Consider the following 15,519-nt stretch of genomic DNA (forward strand, 5'->3'; position numbering starts at 1 on the left):
AGGAACAGTGATATATTTCCAAGTCAGGATGGTGACATCTTAGAGGGGAACTTCCAGGTACTGGTGTTTCCATCTATCTGCTGCCCTTGTCTTTCTAGATGGTAAGATGGTAGTAGTCGTGGATTTGGAAGGTGCTGTCTAAGGAACCTTGGTGAATTCCTTTGTGAATACCATTTACAAGATGCCCAGCAGGAACTAACCAAGGCTCCTTAGACAGCACCTTCCAAACCCATGACCGCTACCATCTAGAAGGACGAAGGCAGCAGATGCATAGCAACATCACAACCTGGAAGTTCCCCTTGAAGCCTCTCACCATCCTGACTTGGAAATATATTGCTGTTTCTTCACTGTCACTGAGTCAAAATCCTGGAACTCCCTCCCTAACAGCACTGTGGGTGTACCTACACCACATGGACTGCAGTGGTTCAAGAAGGCAGCTCACCACCACCTTCTCAAGGGCAATTAGGGATGGGCAATAAATGCTGGCCTAGCCAGCAATGCCCACATCCCATGAATGAATAAAAAAAACAGCTAGAGACATCTGAACAGTTTGCGTGATTCTGCTTCACTCCAGCTGCCAGCGGTAGGTTCACAGACATTGAGGGTCATTTGGATCAAAGACAGAAAACAGGTGTTAAAGAAACCCCCGGTTATGGCACACAATTTTCAGGCTAAGTGAAGATTATGATGATTTGAGCATGCTTGCAGGCAGAAACAAGAGGCCTGCAGCTTTAGTACTGCTGATTAGACCCTGATCAGTGCTGATTAGTGGCACATTTCATGGAGCAGTATATGTGGATTCTTCGCACCTACTTTCAATGAAGGTGTGAAGAGCTCTGGTTGGCACACTGCAGGACTGAGGGAGAAGGTGCACAGGTTCTCGAATGTGGAACTGGAAGTCCTGATGGATGAGGATCTGAGGAAGAGGGGTGTCCCATACCCACAATGGATAAGGATGCCATCTGAGTCACCTCATATGCCTGTCCTTCTCCCCTGTAGCAGCTGGGACTGCTTTGCCTGGGCTCAAGTCCCCCTCCCATTCCTCATCCAGGCCAGGGAAGATGTCCATAACTGAGCACTCCCATTATCCCGGGAACTACTGTAAGGTGGAGTAGAGCAGCACTCACTCTTAGGTGAAGTCTTGAGAGAATTTCCAGAATAAATGTCTGGTTGTTGGTGAAGTCTTGCCAAAGTGTTCCCAGAAAGTTTCCTGGTGTGTTTCTGAAATCCTGTTCCCAGCTCCAGTAGCAAGTGAACATGAAATGATGACTGTCTCTTTATGTAATGCTTGAAATCAACATCAACATTGTGTTTACTTCCAAACAGCTGGTTACTATTAGGTGAAGGTGTTAGATGAAGCACTCACAGCCAACACCCCTGTGGCCTCTGTATGCGTGTTAGCAGACAAGTCAAGTAGGATGAGCTGTTTAATGATTCACAGGGTGGCCATTCCTGGAGCACACTTCAGCTCCTTTACCAAGATGTTGTGCTAAACGCAGGCTAAAGCTTAAGCTCAAACTCCATTCTTGGTCACCCCAAAAATATTTGACAAGAATTGCCACCTGTGTGCCTGTTACTGCTGCTATTCAGATAGAAGATGGCACAGGCTTCATTCCTGTGCTCTCGTCTCCCAACACACAGTCCCCCCACCCCCTGCCCCTGCCAGCACCCCATCCCTACCCCACCCCACCCTCACACCAACCCCTGTCCTCACTCCTACAGACACAAGGGGAAGAATTTTGCGTTTTGGCTCGGGACCCTGACATCAGGGTCAAGTGGCAGCCTCGACACCACACTTCGTTCAGAACGGTCATCCGACCTCGATTTTCCCTGAATTAGCCAATTATTGGCCAGAGGGCAAGCTCACCACCCAATTAAAGTTGGTGGGTGAGCTCTTGAAGCTGGAGGGCCAATAGGGGACCCTCTGCGTGGAAGGAGCTGCAGAGAGAGGGAGGGTGCCTCCATACTGATGTGCCCTTTTAACACTTCTGTAAAAAACCTGGCAACAGCTGTTGGGCCGCCATTATTGAGTGAGGCAATCTGCGGCCAGGTAGGCAGGTTGGAGTGGGGATGGTCTCAAAGTCTGCCTGGAGCTCTGGCGCTTCACCAGTCTGCTGCCAGGAGGAAAACTCCAGGCAACTGTTGTGCTGCCCACACCATGGAGGCTGACTTGAAAATTCCAGTTGGTTTCTCATTCATGGCCTTAATTGATCTTCGAATTAGCTTAATAAGCTACCTGCCGCTCGCGGGCAGTTAGCAGCTCCACCCCCGATCCGGCCTCCAACAATATGGCTCGGGACAGGACGGGCAGCAAATTGGCAGGCCGCCCGATGGCATGAAATTACACACCCACCCACCCACCTCTGTTCTCGCCCGCATTTTGAGGCGGGGGGGGTAATTCTACTCAGTGTCTGAAATGTTTACTAGTCACAGGCTGTGCACACTCCAAAAATAAACACAATCATCTCTCCTTTTTGACATATCCTGAAATCACATTCCTACATGTTCTGTCCTCTGTGATGGGTGCGATATCCAATCATGCAATTCAAAGATAGTCACTTAGAGAAGACCAGCCCTGTGATCTGAATGGCTTAATGTGACAATGCCCCAGGATTTCACACAATACTAAAATAGAATTGAGTTTTAATTTTTAAAAATAGATTTGTGATTTGTTTTTAACAATTCTCAAGTTGAAGGACACAGTACAGGGCCATTCTCCACTTGTTTCTAAGCTCCAGGGATTTGTACAGTTCATATAATCACATCTTGGGTAAGCTGAAGCTGTTAGAATGACAGCTTAGGTCTCTATCTCTCTCTCTCTCTCTCTCTTTGTCTCTCTCTCTCTCTCCCCCTCTCTGTATCTCTCTGTCTTTTTCTTTCTTTTTGTCTTTGTCATTGTCTCTCCTCATCTCTGTCTTTGCCTTTCTCTCTCTGCATCTATATCCAACACTCTCTTTCCTCTGGACACTCACCCTGTTTTCTGGAGTCAGCATTGCTGTTTGGACCCAAGTAACATTCTGTCAGTTGAATGATGGGTGACACATTTGACATAAATGCTGAGATGCGCTCACCCTAGACCTCCACTGCTGTCAGTAAAAGTTCATGGGGTCATAGAGTGGTCCCTCCCTTTGTCAAGCATTGGGGAGGTTAGTGGAGGGGTATCATCACCAATCAAGGTTATAGGTGACTCTGTTAGGGGAGGAAGAAGGTTCCCCTGGAGATTAAAGTTTCCTTGCCCTCAGCAGTGTCCATTTTACAAAAGGGGCCATTCCAAAAAATTAAATTAAATTCCACATTCAATTTTCTTGGGTCCAGGCCTCAATGCTCTAGATGTTCTCCAAAACTGCCCTGTGGAGACCAGCGCACTTGGTACATGTGCTGATTGTATGTAAGTTCCCACTCAAGACTCAATAGCCACTGTTCCCTCTCTCTTTATGACAATGATCTTGTAAGGGGTGGGCAGAGCCTCTACATCAGGAGGTCATCTCGGGTTCTTTGGCGTTAGGTCTTTGGCTTTATACAGGCTGTAGCTTTGTTTCCAGTCGTTCTGATGAGTTTACGCCAAAATAGCCATGGGCTTTCAGCTTGCTTTGCCTGATCAGCATCGGTGAACTCTTGGCTGGTCGCAGTTGGTTGCACTCACTGGCCTCCGCTTTCCCCTCCCCATGGCTCAGAGTGTTACAGCATTGGGTCTCACTCCAGTACTTGAACACATAAACCGGTTGACATTCCAGTGCTGTCTTTTGGATGAGGCATTTAACTTAGGCCCCATCTTCCTGTTCAGGCGGAGGTTAAAGATCTCACGCTGCCGTTTAGCAGGCAGAATGTTCTGCTACAGCTCAGGGCAAGATCTTCAATTAATCAAAGGAAGATGAGCCTTTCATTCATCTTATTGTGGTTTGTAAGATGATGCCATTATCAATTTACACCCCATCAGAGAAACAATCTAAAAGTAATTCATTGTGTAAAGCACTTTGAGGCATTCTGATGTGATAAATTTACATAGATACAATGTTTATGGTTAAAAGCAAAATAGTGCGGATGCTGGAAATCTGAAATAAAAACAGAAAATGCTGGAAAAGCTCAGCAGGTCTGACAGCGTCTGTGGAGAGAGAAACAGAGTTAACGTTTCGAGTCTGTAAGACCCTTGAGCTCTGAAGGAGGGTCAGACAGACTTGAAACGTCGACTCTGTTTCTCTCTCCACAGACGCTGTCAGACCTGCTGAGCTTTTCCAGCATTTTCTGTTTTTATTTCAGTGTTTATGGTTGTTTGATACAGGCTGACTCGTGAACTGGACTGAGGTAAAACGCCTGTAACTAAGGACCCTTAGCAACAAACACCAAGATGGCATTTATCAAACTGTTGCCTAGTGCCCAGACGAGAACTGGAGCTACACTAGGAAGGGTCAGAACTGTAGAATCATATGTTTTTACAATAATTGATGAGGCCATTCAGCCTATCATATCTGCCTGCTCTTTGCTAGAGCAATCCAAAACTAATCCCACTCTCCCCATTGCCCAGCATCAACCAATATATATCAATATTTAACCAGTCTATGATAATATTAAGCCAGTGTATATCAATATTTGACCTGTCCATGTCAATGCTCAGCCAGGATAAATACCAATATCTGATCAGCTTCAGGGAAAACATGTTGAGTATTTTCAGAGGCTGTTCTGAAGGTTTGCGAATTCTAATTTATTTTACTTTTGAATTTTGGTGAAATCCTGCCTTCATCTGGGAAGTGTTCCATTTCAGGTTTTGCCAGGAATTAACTGCTTTAGAAAATTGCGCAAAGATAATTGTTTAATTTGCAACATGCTTTGAATGTAGGAATTGTTTAATATTATAATTGCACCATCTCCTACACTGACACATTCTAACTGGATTTCCCCTCCTCCTGCAGTCACCCCTACCTTCCTGTGCTATATGCACCCTAAATCTTGATTGAACTCAGCTTTTCTACTCCCAGTTTGGATGTCCCCTGCTCCGTGGACCTGAACCCTTCACCTCTGCTTCTCCATTTTACAAAATTATTTCAGTGTACAATGGTTCAAATGCATGCACAATATTTCTGGGATCTAATCAATGAGCAGTTACTGTTTCTAAAATGCTTTCAGAAAGTAACATTTTGTGTTAAAGTATGTGAGTAATTTGAGAAATAGCAGTAGTAAGTGTAACATGCTTGGGAGAAACAGGTTAACTTTGGACCTACAAGTTCTCAAACCTCTCCACAATTGGAATTTGTGCAAGAGGCCAGAATTGAATGAGCGCAGAGATCTCAACTGCGTCCTATCAACTATCAGCTCCCCTGCAGCTAAGATCAAGCTTATTATCTTTCTGTGGGTCAATAGACCTGAACAGTGTTAAACCATCAGTGGCTGTGAGTAATCAGGGCAGTCTGCAACACTGGGTGGCAGGATTAGGAACCATCCCCTGTGATTAAACATCCGGCTGTCTGTGTGTACAGCAGGAGGTCTAATGAGACACAAAGCAGGAATGTGAATGAATCTGTATGCCTTTCTCATCTCTCCCTCTCTCCACTCACCAGATGACCGGTGTTACAAAGGAGCATTGTCTGGAGATCGTTGATAAATTTGAGCCGTGTCTGGAGAACCAGAAGCAAGGGATCCTTGGAATTGACGGTAAATTTGCGTTTTCCTCCCCCATTTTCCCTCTTTGATGACTCCTCGCTAAGGCCATGGTTCCATAGGCTCTGCCCATCCTCTGATGCCTTGCCCAGGTAGCCATTCCTCATGTTTCTGCCTAGACAGTGGATGTTTGCAGACTATTAGTCTCTTGACCCTATCCCTTTATCAACAACTCGCACGCGCACACAGACACACACACAAACATACCACATACATGCACAAAGACACACACACGCAAAGACACACACACGCAAAGACACGCATAAACGCTCACGTAATCACATGCTAGCATTCACACACACACACACACACACACACATAATCATACATGTGCATGTTCACATACATCCACACTCCCACACACACATGCTCACTAACACAAATGCTCACATACTTTTTCCAGCAACAGCCAAAGGATTCAGATCATGTCTAATTTTTTGAAATAAAATGAACTCTCTCTGTTAACACTGACGTCAGTATTAGGACCCAAATCATCAGCCCAAATGCTCTTACAGTAACTGGACATGAACCAAGTTTAGATCAGAGACTTTCCTATTTTGATGCTCAATAACATTCTGTGCTTATCCAGTGATTGGATACAGCAATTTATTTTACAAAGGAAAAAATACTTCTGGCCAATATTTAGAAATAATATTCTTATTATGATTGTCCCAGTTAAGACTTAGAGTCATAGAGGTCTACAGCAGAGAAAAAGCCCCATCCAGTCTGCACCGGTCAAACAAGTACCTAACTATTCTAATCCCATTTTCCAGCACTAGGCCCATAGCCTTGTATGCCATGGCTCTGCAAGTGCACATCCAAATACTTCTTAAATGTTATGAGGGTTTCTGCCTCTACCACCCTTTCAGGCAGTGAGTTACAGATTCCCACCACCCTCTGGGTGAAAGAATTCTTCCTCACATCCCCTCTAAATCTCCTGCCCCTTACTTTAAATCTATGCCCCCTGGTTATTGATCCCTCCACCAAGGGGAAAAGTTCCTTCCTGTCTACCCTATCTATGCCCCTCATAATTTTATACACCTCAATCATGTCCCCCCTCAATCTCCTCTGCTCCAGCGAAAATAACCCCAGTCTATCCAATCTCTCCTCATAACTAAAACTCTCCAGCCCAGGCAATATCCTGGTAAATCTCCTCTGCACTCTCTCTAGTGCAAACACATCCTTCCTATAATGCAGATTCCAGAACTGCACACGGTACTCTAGCTGTGGCCTAACCAGCGTTTTATACAGTTCCAGCATAACCTCCCTGCTCATGTAATCAATGTCTCGGCTAATAAAGGCAAGTATCCCATATGCCTTCTTAACCACCTTATCTACCTGTCCTGCTACCTTAAGGGACCGGTGGACATGCACACCAAGGTTCCTCTGATCCTTGGTACTTCCCAGGGTCCTACCATTCATCGTGTATTCCCGTGCCTTGTTTGTCATGCCCAAGTGCATCACCTCACACTTATCCAGATTAAATTCTATTTGCCACTGATCAGCCCATCTGACCAGCCCGTCTATACCCTCCTGTAATCTAAGACTATCCTCCTCACTATTTACCACCCCACCAATTTTTGTTTCATCTGTGAACTTACTGATCAACCCTCCTACATTCAAGTCTAAATCGTTTATATATACCACAAACAACAAGGGACCCAACACCGATCCCTGTGGAACCCCACTGGACACAGGCATCCAGTCACAAAAACACCCCTCGACCATCACCCTCTGCTTCCTGCCACTCAGCCAATTCTGGATCCAATTTGCCAAATTGCCTTGGATCCCATGGGCTCTTACCTTCGTTATCAGTCTCCCATGTGGGACCTTATCAAAAGCCTTTCTGAAGTCCAAGTAGACTACGTCAAATGCATTGCCCTCATCTACACACCTGGTCACCTCTTCGAAAAATTCAATTAAATTGGTCAGACATCACTTCCCCTTAACAAAACCATGCTGACTGTCCTTGATTAATCTCTGCCTCTCCAAGTGTAGATTAATTCTGTCCCTCAGAATTGCTTCCAATAGTTTCCCCACCACTGAAGTTAGACTGACTGGCCTGTAGTTCCCTGGTTTATCCCTTCCTCCCTCCTTGAATAATGGTACCACATTGGCTGTCCTCCAGTCCTCTGGCACCACTCCTGTGACCAGAGATGTATTGAAAATTATTGCCAGCGCCCCTGCTATCTCCTCCCTTGCCTCATTCAACAACCTGGGATACATTTCATCTGGGCCTGGAGATTTATCTACTTTTAAGCCTGCCAGACCACTTAGAACCTCCTCCCTTTCTATGCTAATTTCTTTAATTATATCACAGTTCTGCCTGATTTCCATACCCATGTCGTCCCTCTCACTTGTGAACACCAACACAAAGTATTCATTTAGAACCCTACCTACGTCTTCCAGCTCCACACACAAATTACCACTATGGTCTTTAATGGGCCCTACTCTTTCCCTAGTTATCCTCTTACTCTTAATGTATTTGTAAAATAACTTTGGATTTTCCTTTATTTTACCTGCCAATGTTTCTTCATGCCCCCTTTTTGCTCTCCTAATTTCCTTTTTAAGTTCCCTCCTACACATTCTATACTCCTCTAGAGCTTCCGCTGTTTTGAGCCCTCGGTGTCTGCCATAAGCCTCCCCTTTTCTCTTTATCCAATCCTGTATATCCCTCGACATCCAGGGTTCCCTGGATTTGTTGGTTCCACCCTTTATCTTTACTGGAATATGTTGGCCCTGTACTCTCCCTATTTCCTTCTTGAATGAGCCCTACTGCTCTGACACAGATTTACCTAAAAGTAGCTGCTCCCAGTCCACTCTGGCCAAATCATATCTGATTTTATTAAAATCGGCCTTCCCCCAATTTAGAACTCTGATTTCTGGCCCATCCTTGTCCTTTTCCATAACAACCTCGAATCTAACGTAGTATTGGTCACTATCTGCAAAATGCTCCCCCACTGATCCCTCTACCACTTGCTTGGCTTCATTCCCTAAAATTAAGTCTTGTAGGGCTTTCTACATACTGGCTTTAAAAGCTCTCCTGGATTCATTTTAAGAATTCCGCTCCCTCTAAACCTATCACACTATGACTAACCCAGTTAATGTAGGGGAAGTTGAAATCTCCGACTATCACTACCCTATTATTTTTACACATCTCTGAAATTTGCCTACATATCTGCTCTTCTATTTCTCTCTGACTGTTTGGGTGCCTATAGTACACCCCCAGCAATGTGATTGCTCCTTTTTTGTTTTTCAATTCTACCCAGGTGGCTTCATTTGAGGAGCCTTCTAAGATGTCATCCCTCATTACTGCTGTAATTGATTCCTTGATCAATATTGCGATACCCCCTCCTCTTTTACCTCCTTCCCTGTCTCGCCTGAAGACCCTATATCTATAATATTGAGCTGCCAATCCTGCCCCTCTCTCAACCATGTCTCTGTGACAGCAATGACATCATACTTCCATGTGTTAATTTGTGCCCTCAACTCATCTGTCTTATTCGTCAGACTCCTTGCATTAAAATAATATCCAACCTTGCCAAACTCCCTTGTGCCTTAACTGGCTTATAATTTCAATGCCTTCCAGACTCACTTGCTCTCTCTTCTAATTTTGGCTGTGCATCTCTCCCTGCTGAACCTCCTCTCAGGATCCCACCCCCCTGCCAAGTTAGTTTAAACCCTCCCCAACAGCACTAACAAACCTCCCCACAAGGATGTTGGTCCCATTCCGGTTCAGGTGCAACCCGTCCGCCTTGTACAGGTCCCACCGACCCCAGAAATGGTCCAAATGTCCCACAAATCTAAAGCCCTCCTTCCTGCACCATCTCCAACCACGCATTAATCTGAACTAACCTTCTATTTCTATACTCACTAGCGCGTGGCACCAGAAGTAATCCAGAGATTACTACCTTTGAGGTCCTGTTTTTTAATCTGCTTCCTAGCTCCCTAAATTCTGCTTGCAGGGCCTCATCCCTCTTTCTACCTATGTCGTTGGTACTAATATGTACCATGACCTCTGTCTGTTTGCCCTCCCCCTTTAGAATGCCCTGCAGCCATTCAGTGACATACTTGACCCTGGCACCAGGGAGGCAACATACCATCCTGGAGTCATGTCTACAGCCACAGAAACGCCTGTCTGTTCCCCTTACTATCGAGTCTCCTACCATTATAGCTCTTCCCCTCTTTTCCCTCCCCCTCCCCGTGCAGCTGAGCCACTCACAGTGCCATGAGCGTGGCTGCACTCCCCAGAGGAACCATCACTCTCACTGTTTTCCAACACAGAAAAATGGTTCTTGAGCAAGATGCACTCTGGGGGTTTCCTGACTACCTGCCTGACACCTTTCTTCTGACTGATGGTCACCCATTCCCTCACTGTCTGCACTTCCGTAAGCTGTGGGGTGACCACATCTAAAAACGTGCAATCCACGAAACTCTCAGCCTCGCGGGTGCACCTCAGTGCCTCCAGCTGCCGCTCAAGCTCCAAAACTCAGAGCTCAAGTAGCTGCAGCTGGTGGCACTTCCTGCCCACGTGGCTGGTCAGAGTGCAAGGAGCGTCTAGGACTTCCCACATGTTGCAGGCGGTACATAACACGGGACTGAGCTGCCCTGCCATGCCTCTAGTTGAAAAAAACCCTTACTTTAAGTTAAGCACAGTAAAAAAAGTTAAATTATTTATGTACTTCAAATAAAAACTAGAACTCTTACCTTTCCTTAGCTTAATCTTTTTTAAACTGGAGAAAAACACTTACCCACTACTCACCAATTAGCTCTCACCTTTGTGCTGACATCACTTTTTGAAGCTTCCCCGCACTCGCGCTGGTTCTGATCTCTCCGCCGATCTCTCGCGCTGTCTTGTGATGTCACTCTTGTTATTTTCAACAAGAACTGACTGCAGGACACTCTTCCCAGACTGCTTCACCGCAATGCTGACTGCAGGACACTCTTCCCAGACTGCTTCACCGCGATGCTGACTGCAGGAGACTCTTCCCAGACTGCTTCACCACAATGCTGACTGCAGGACACTCTTCCCAGACTGCTTCACCACGATGCTGACTGCAGGACACTCTTCTGGGGCTGAATTTTACAGCCGCCCGAGGATGGGATGACAGGTAGTGGGGGTTGGGGGTAAAGTTGCAGAGACACCATACCCAAAGATCTTGCCCCCTGCAAAAAATTCAGCCTCTGGGTATTTGATCATAGAACAGCAGAGCCTCCAACATCCAGGCTCCTTTTATCCCAGTTACCAGGTTGTTTATTGATAATCTTAGATAGGAATAGGAGGCCATTCAGCCCCTTGAGCCTGTTCCACCATTCACTTAGATCATAGCTGCTCTGTATCCGAGACCCATCCACCTGCCTAAGCTCGGTATCCCTAAATATCTTTGACAACAAATCTTTATCATTTTCAAGTTAAAAATGATCAATTGAGCTAGCGTCTGCTGCCTTTGTGAGAGAGAGTCCTACTCTTCTACCACTCTTTGTATGGGTGAAGATTTTCCCAACCTAATCTCCTGAGCTCTGATTTTTGTTATGACTGCTTATCCGGAATTCTTCCACAAGTGGAACGATTTAAGATTTTTTCTTCAATCCCACAGGTTTCACAAACTACATGCGAAGCCCGGCAGGTGATATCTTTAACCCTGAACATCATAAAGTGAGCCAGGACATGACACAGCCGATGTGTAACTATTACATCGCCTCCTCCCACAACACTTACCTGATGGGGGACCAGCTGATGTCACAGTCTCGAGTGGACATGTATGCCTGGGTGCTACAAGCTGGTTGTCGCTGTGTTGAAGGTAAGACCAAGGCTGCACACTCTCTGTAGTAAATCTATTTGTACATTTCTCTCAGGGATGCACCTCACAGAGCAGTAGGTGCTAATATCACTATACAGTCTCCACCACTTAAAACATCCACCTTTTTTAAATGTGTCATTCGTGCCTCAGTGCCTCTTGCCTCTGAGACAGGAAGTTGGCGTTTCAAGTCCGACTCCAAAGACTTGAGCACATAACCTAGGCTGACACTCCAGTGAAGTACTGAAGGAGTGCAGCACTGTCCAAGGTGCTGACTTTCAGACGAAACATTAAACTACAGCCGCTTTTACCTTCTCAGGTGAATGTGAAAAATTCCATGGCACTTATTTTGAAGAAGAGCCCTGGGGTTCTCCCCTGTGTCCTGGCCAATATTTATCCCTCAACCAATATCACTACAAACAGATTATCTGGTTATTAAAATATTGCTCTTTTTGGGAGGTTGCTGTGTGCAAATTGGTTGTCGCGTTTCCTGCATTACCACAGTGACTGTGCTGCAGAAATGTACTTTATTGGCTGTAAAGCACTTTGGGGCATCCTGAAGTTGTGAAAGGTGCTATATAAATGCAGGCCTTTCTTTCTTGAAGAAGGGTCATATGGACTTGAAACGGCAACTCTGTTTCTCTCTCCACAAATGCTGTCAGACCTGCCTAGTTTTTCCAGCCTTTTCTGTTTCTGTTTCTTTCTTATATTGTCCAAAAAGGGGCAACCATTAATCTCAACTTCAAAGTTGCCAGTTAGAGTGTCTTATGTTTAATTTAGGCAGAAACAGATGATGCAAGATGTAATGAAAAAAGCATTCTCCCTCCCTTGCTGACAACTGATAGTTAAGGCAGTGAGGGAAAGTCTACAAAGCAAATTCAGATTGAAAGATAGTACTGTCACAGCATTGTCCTGTTATCACATGACATCTTATTCAGTCAGTGGCAATTCAATCATCACAAGGCTCCACAGTTCCCCAAAGAACTTACTATAATTGACATTAATATCTCCAATATAACAGTTAGCACAAAATGACTGCAATTTTATAAATCAGGATTATCACTAAAATAAATTAGTAACAGTTATCTTTACAACAGCCACTGTTGATAGTCTTCTTCCCAAGTGAGTTTCTAAACAAAGTTTTATGAAAGCAAAGCACAATTAAAACAAGAAATGAGTATTGGTTTTCGAGTGGCCTATTATGCAGCACCAAGAACAGAGCTGCAAACTACTTACCTTTGACAACATATCAGCTGTACTGCATATTGGTTACTGTGGAAGTGGTGGGAACTGTGTTGTATTTTGGGATCCTTTAAATGGATTTTCCAGGGAAAAGGATTCGGAAAACAATGTTTTGCATGTTGTTGCGGAGATTTTCCCTGGATACTTTAAGTGCTGAAGGACCTCCAGGGTGGCCAAGATGAGGTCTTGAGCTGCAGCACTGGTTTAGCCCACCTTTAGTGCAAGACACCATTTTGGTAAAGGAATTGAAACTTGTGCTAAAAATGGCCACCTGAGGATTGTTAAGCAGCTGACTGATAGTTAAAGTGCCTGCTAACACTTATTAATGAGGCGGCGCAGAATTCTGCTGACTAGCATCTCGATTAACATCTTCTCTCACCAGCAACCAGGTGAACAGGGGTAAACAAGGCATGGCTGAGGATTGTGAGGGCTGTATAAAGCTATGCTCAGCTTTCACTGTTCACTTGCTGTTGGGGATGGACTGACTTTGCTGTGTTTGAAGAGGAGTTTCATGTCTGGAGACTTTCTGGGACACTTTGTTGAGGCTCAACAACATTTTCCTGGAAATTCTCTGAAGATATCATCTAAAGAGTGTGAATACCATGTTACTCTACCTTTTTGCACATTTGTCACCAGGAGAAAGGGATTGGCAATTTACTAGGGGCTCGGCTTGGTCTGAAGGATGAATGGGAGGAAAAATTGAGACCAGGCAGAGCATTACCAGTGGCCTCCATCCCCACTATGGGTACAGGACTACCTTCTCCTCCACCAGGACCCTCAGAGCAGTGTCCTAAAAGCTGTGCACCCTCTCCCTTGATCCTTGAACCATCCTGAGACATCCTGTTGTGTTTCAGCGATGCACCCCATACCTCCAGTAGAAGTGGCTGTGTGTGTGGGCTACTTGTACCACTTGACAAAAATTGTGGCTAATCAATGCTTTAATGCTAAATCTTCAGGTGTCTGTTTAAATCATGACTAACACCAAACTTTTAAACAGGCAGGTCTTAGCACAGCACCCATATAGTGTCTCTTCCCAAAGTAATCCTCTAAAGCTGTTTCTTGACGATAGGGCTGAGTTGATAGGTATTCTAATGTGTTAAGCTTTGGTGCTGTTCCCCACAGACAGTAAATAATAAACAATCCATCAGCCTCTCAGCAATCGATAAATGCCTCACATACCCATTGTGGTAAGAAGTCCCTGATCCTTTCTGATGGTGAACAGAGGGAGATTAGAAAACACGAGACACCCAGTCAGGCCCAGCAAAGGCTGAGATGCTTGTCAGTCCTTTAAACCCAGCCAAGAGTACAAACACGTTCACCAGATTCAGAAGGGGAATAGAGGAGGGAGCCTGCCATCTGTCCATTATGCCTCAGCTGGAGGTGGTAAAACTGTAAACCTGCAGCTCCCTAAATAACTTCAGTTTTCTCTCTGAATTTTTTTCAGTGACTTCTCCTTTCTTGAGGACCCCGAACCGTCCAAACAAATGGCCCCATGGTGACCGGCTGCCCTTTAGAATCTTGCCCCTCCCAAACATTGTGTAATCATCTGCAGTTCATAAAATATGTGACCATGGAAGCATCACAACCAGACCCGATTCTGGTCTTTTCCTAATGCTCTCACTCACATTTTTCAGTAGCAGAGATCAGCTGATAGCAATATGGGGCCATTTTTTGTTAACCTTATCCCTAGGCCAGACATTGTGATTCCAGTTGTAACATCCAGCAGTCTACCGCAGCTAACATCATCTAGCTCAGCATAGATAATCCTCCCCTTTCTTCTCCCTCTTCTCTACTCTTCCTCCCTGCTTTCTCTATCCCCCTCTCCCTTTACTTTCTAGTTCTTCGTTCTATCTCTCCTCCTCATTTTCCTCCCCTCCAATTCTCTTCTTATCTCCTGCTTCTTTCCCCCTCTCTTTCAGATCACATTCTCCCTCTTTTTACTACCTCGCTTTATCCCTCTTTCTCAGTACATCCCCCACCCCCACTCCCTTTCTCTATCTCTTTACTCCTCCCTCTCAGTTCAAGTACTTTTATAAGGGGTATGACTGTGTTAAGTTTGTAGTCTTCAGGTCATGGCAGATATTGGCCACCTCATTCGTCAGCTCACCTTCTAAGAAATGGTTGCATGTTTCCTGTTTAGTCACCAGTTCAATATTGATGGTAGCTTGGTGTTACAACAACAACTTGCATTCATATAGCACCTTTAATGTTGTTAAAAAAAACGGGGGCGGCCTAGCCGCTTCACAAGAGTGTCGCCAAATAAAATTTGTGACCAAACTACATAAGGAGATATGAAGTCACCAAAATCTTGGGCAAAGAGGTAGGCCTTAAGGAGTTTCTTAAAGGAGGAGAGAGAGGTACAGAGGCAGAGAGGTGTAGGGAGGGTAGTGCAGGGCTTGGGGCCTTGACAGCTGAAGGTGCAGCCATCAATGGTGGTACGATTGAAATTAGCAATACACAAGAGGACAGAATTAGAAGAGGGTTGTGGGGTTGGAGGACATTACAGAGATGGGGAGGGTCGAGGCCATGGAGGGATTTGGAAACAAGGATCCTGCCTTTCCTGGCTGGCTGTGGTAAACAATGTCCAATATTTTATGCATTGCCTTTTATGAGTGATTGTGTTGTCTTGCAGTTGACTGCTGGGATGGACCAGATGGAGAACCTATTGTTCACCATGGATACACACTCACCTCCAAGATCCACTTCCGAGATGTGATCGAAACTATCAACAAGTACGCCTTTGCAAAGTCTGAGTAAGTATCGTGATTCTGATATAATGATTCTGACCCATGATTCAGGCAGCAAGCCAACTAAAAGAGGCAGTAGG

At 45.1% G+C, this 15,519-nt stretch overlaps 1 protein-coding gene across 1 annotated transcript in view; it reads left to right on the forward strand.

The window, feature by feature from the left end:
* Positions 1-15,519, forward strand: part of plch2a (phospholipase C, eta 2a) — a 158,153-nt gene that overhangs the window by 56,342 nt on the left and 86,292 nt on the right. Inside the window, exons 6-8 of the mRNA XM_078557950.1 lie at positions 5,553-5,646; positions 11,250-11,453; positions 15,325-15,445. Coding sequence (XP_078414076.1) covers positions 5,553-5,646; positions 11,250-11,453; positions 15,325-15,445 — 419 coding nt within the window. The remainder of the gene's footprint in view (positions 1-5,552; positions 5,647-11,249; positions 11,454-15,324; positions 15,446-15,519) is intronic.

This window comes from Cetorhinus maximus, chromosome 15 (assembly GCF_964194155.1).
Source record: "Cetorhinus maximus chromosome 15, sCetMax3.hap1.1, whole genome shotgun sequence".
In the NCBI taxonomy this organism is placed as follows: Eukaryota; Metazoa; Chordata; class Chondrichthyes; order Lamniformes; family Cetorhinidae; genus Cetorhinus; species Cetorhinus maximus.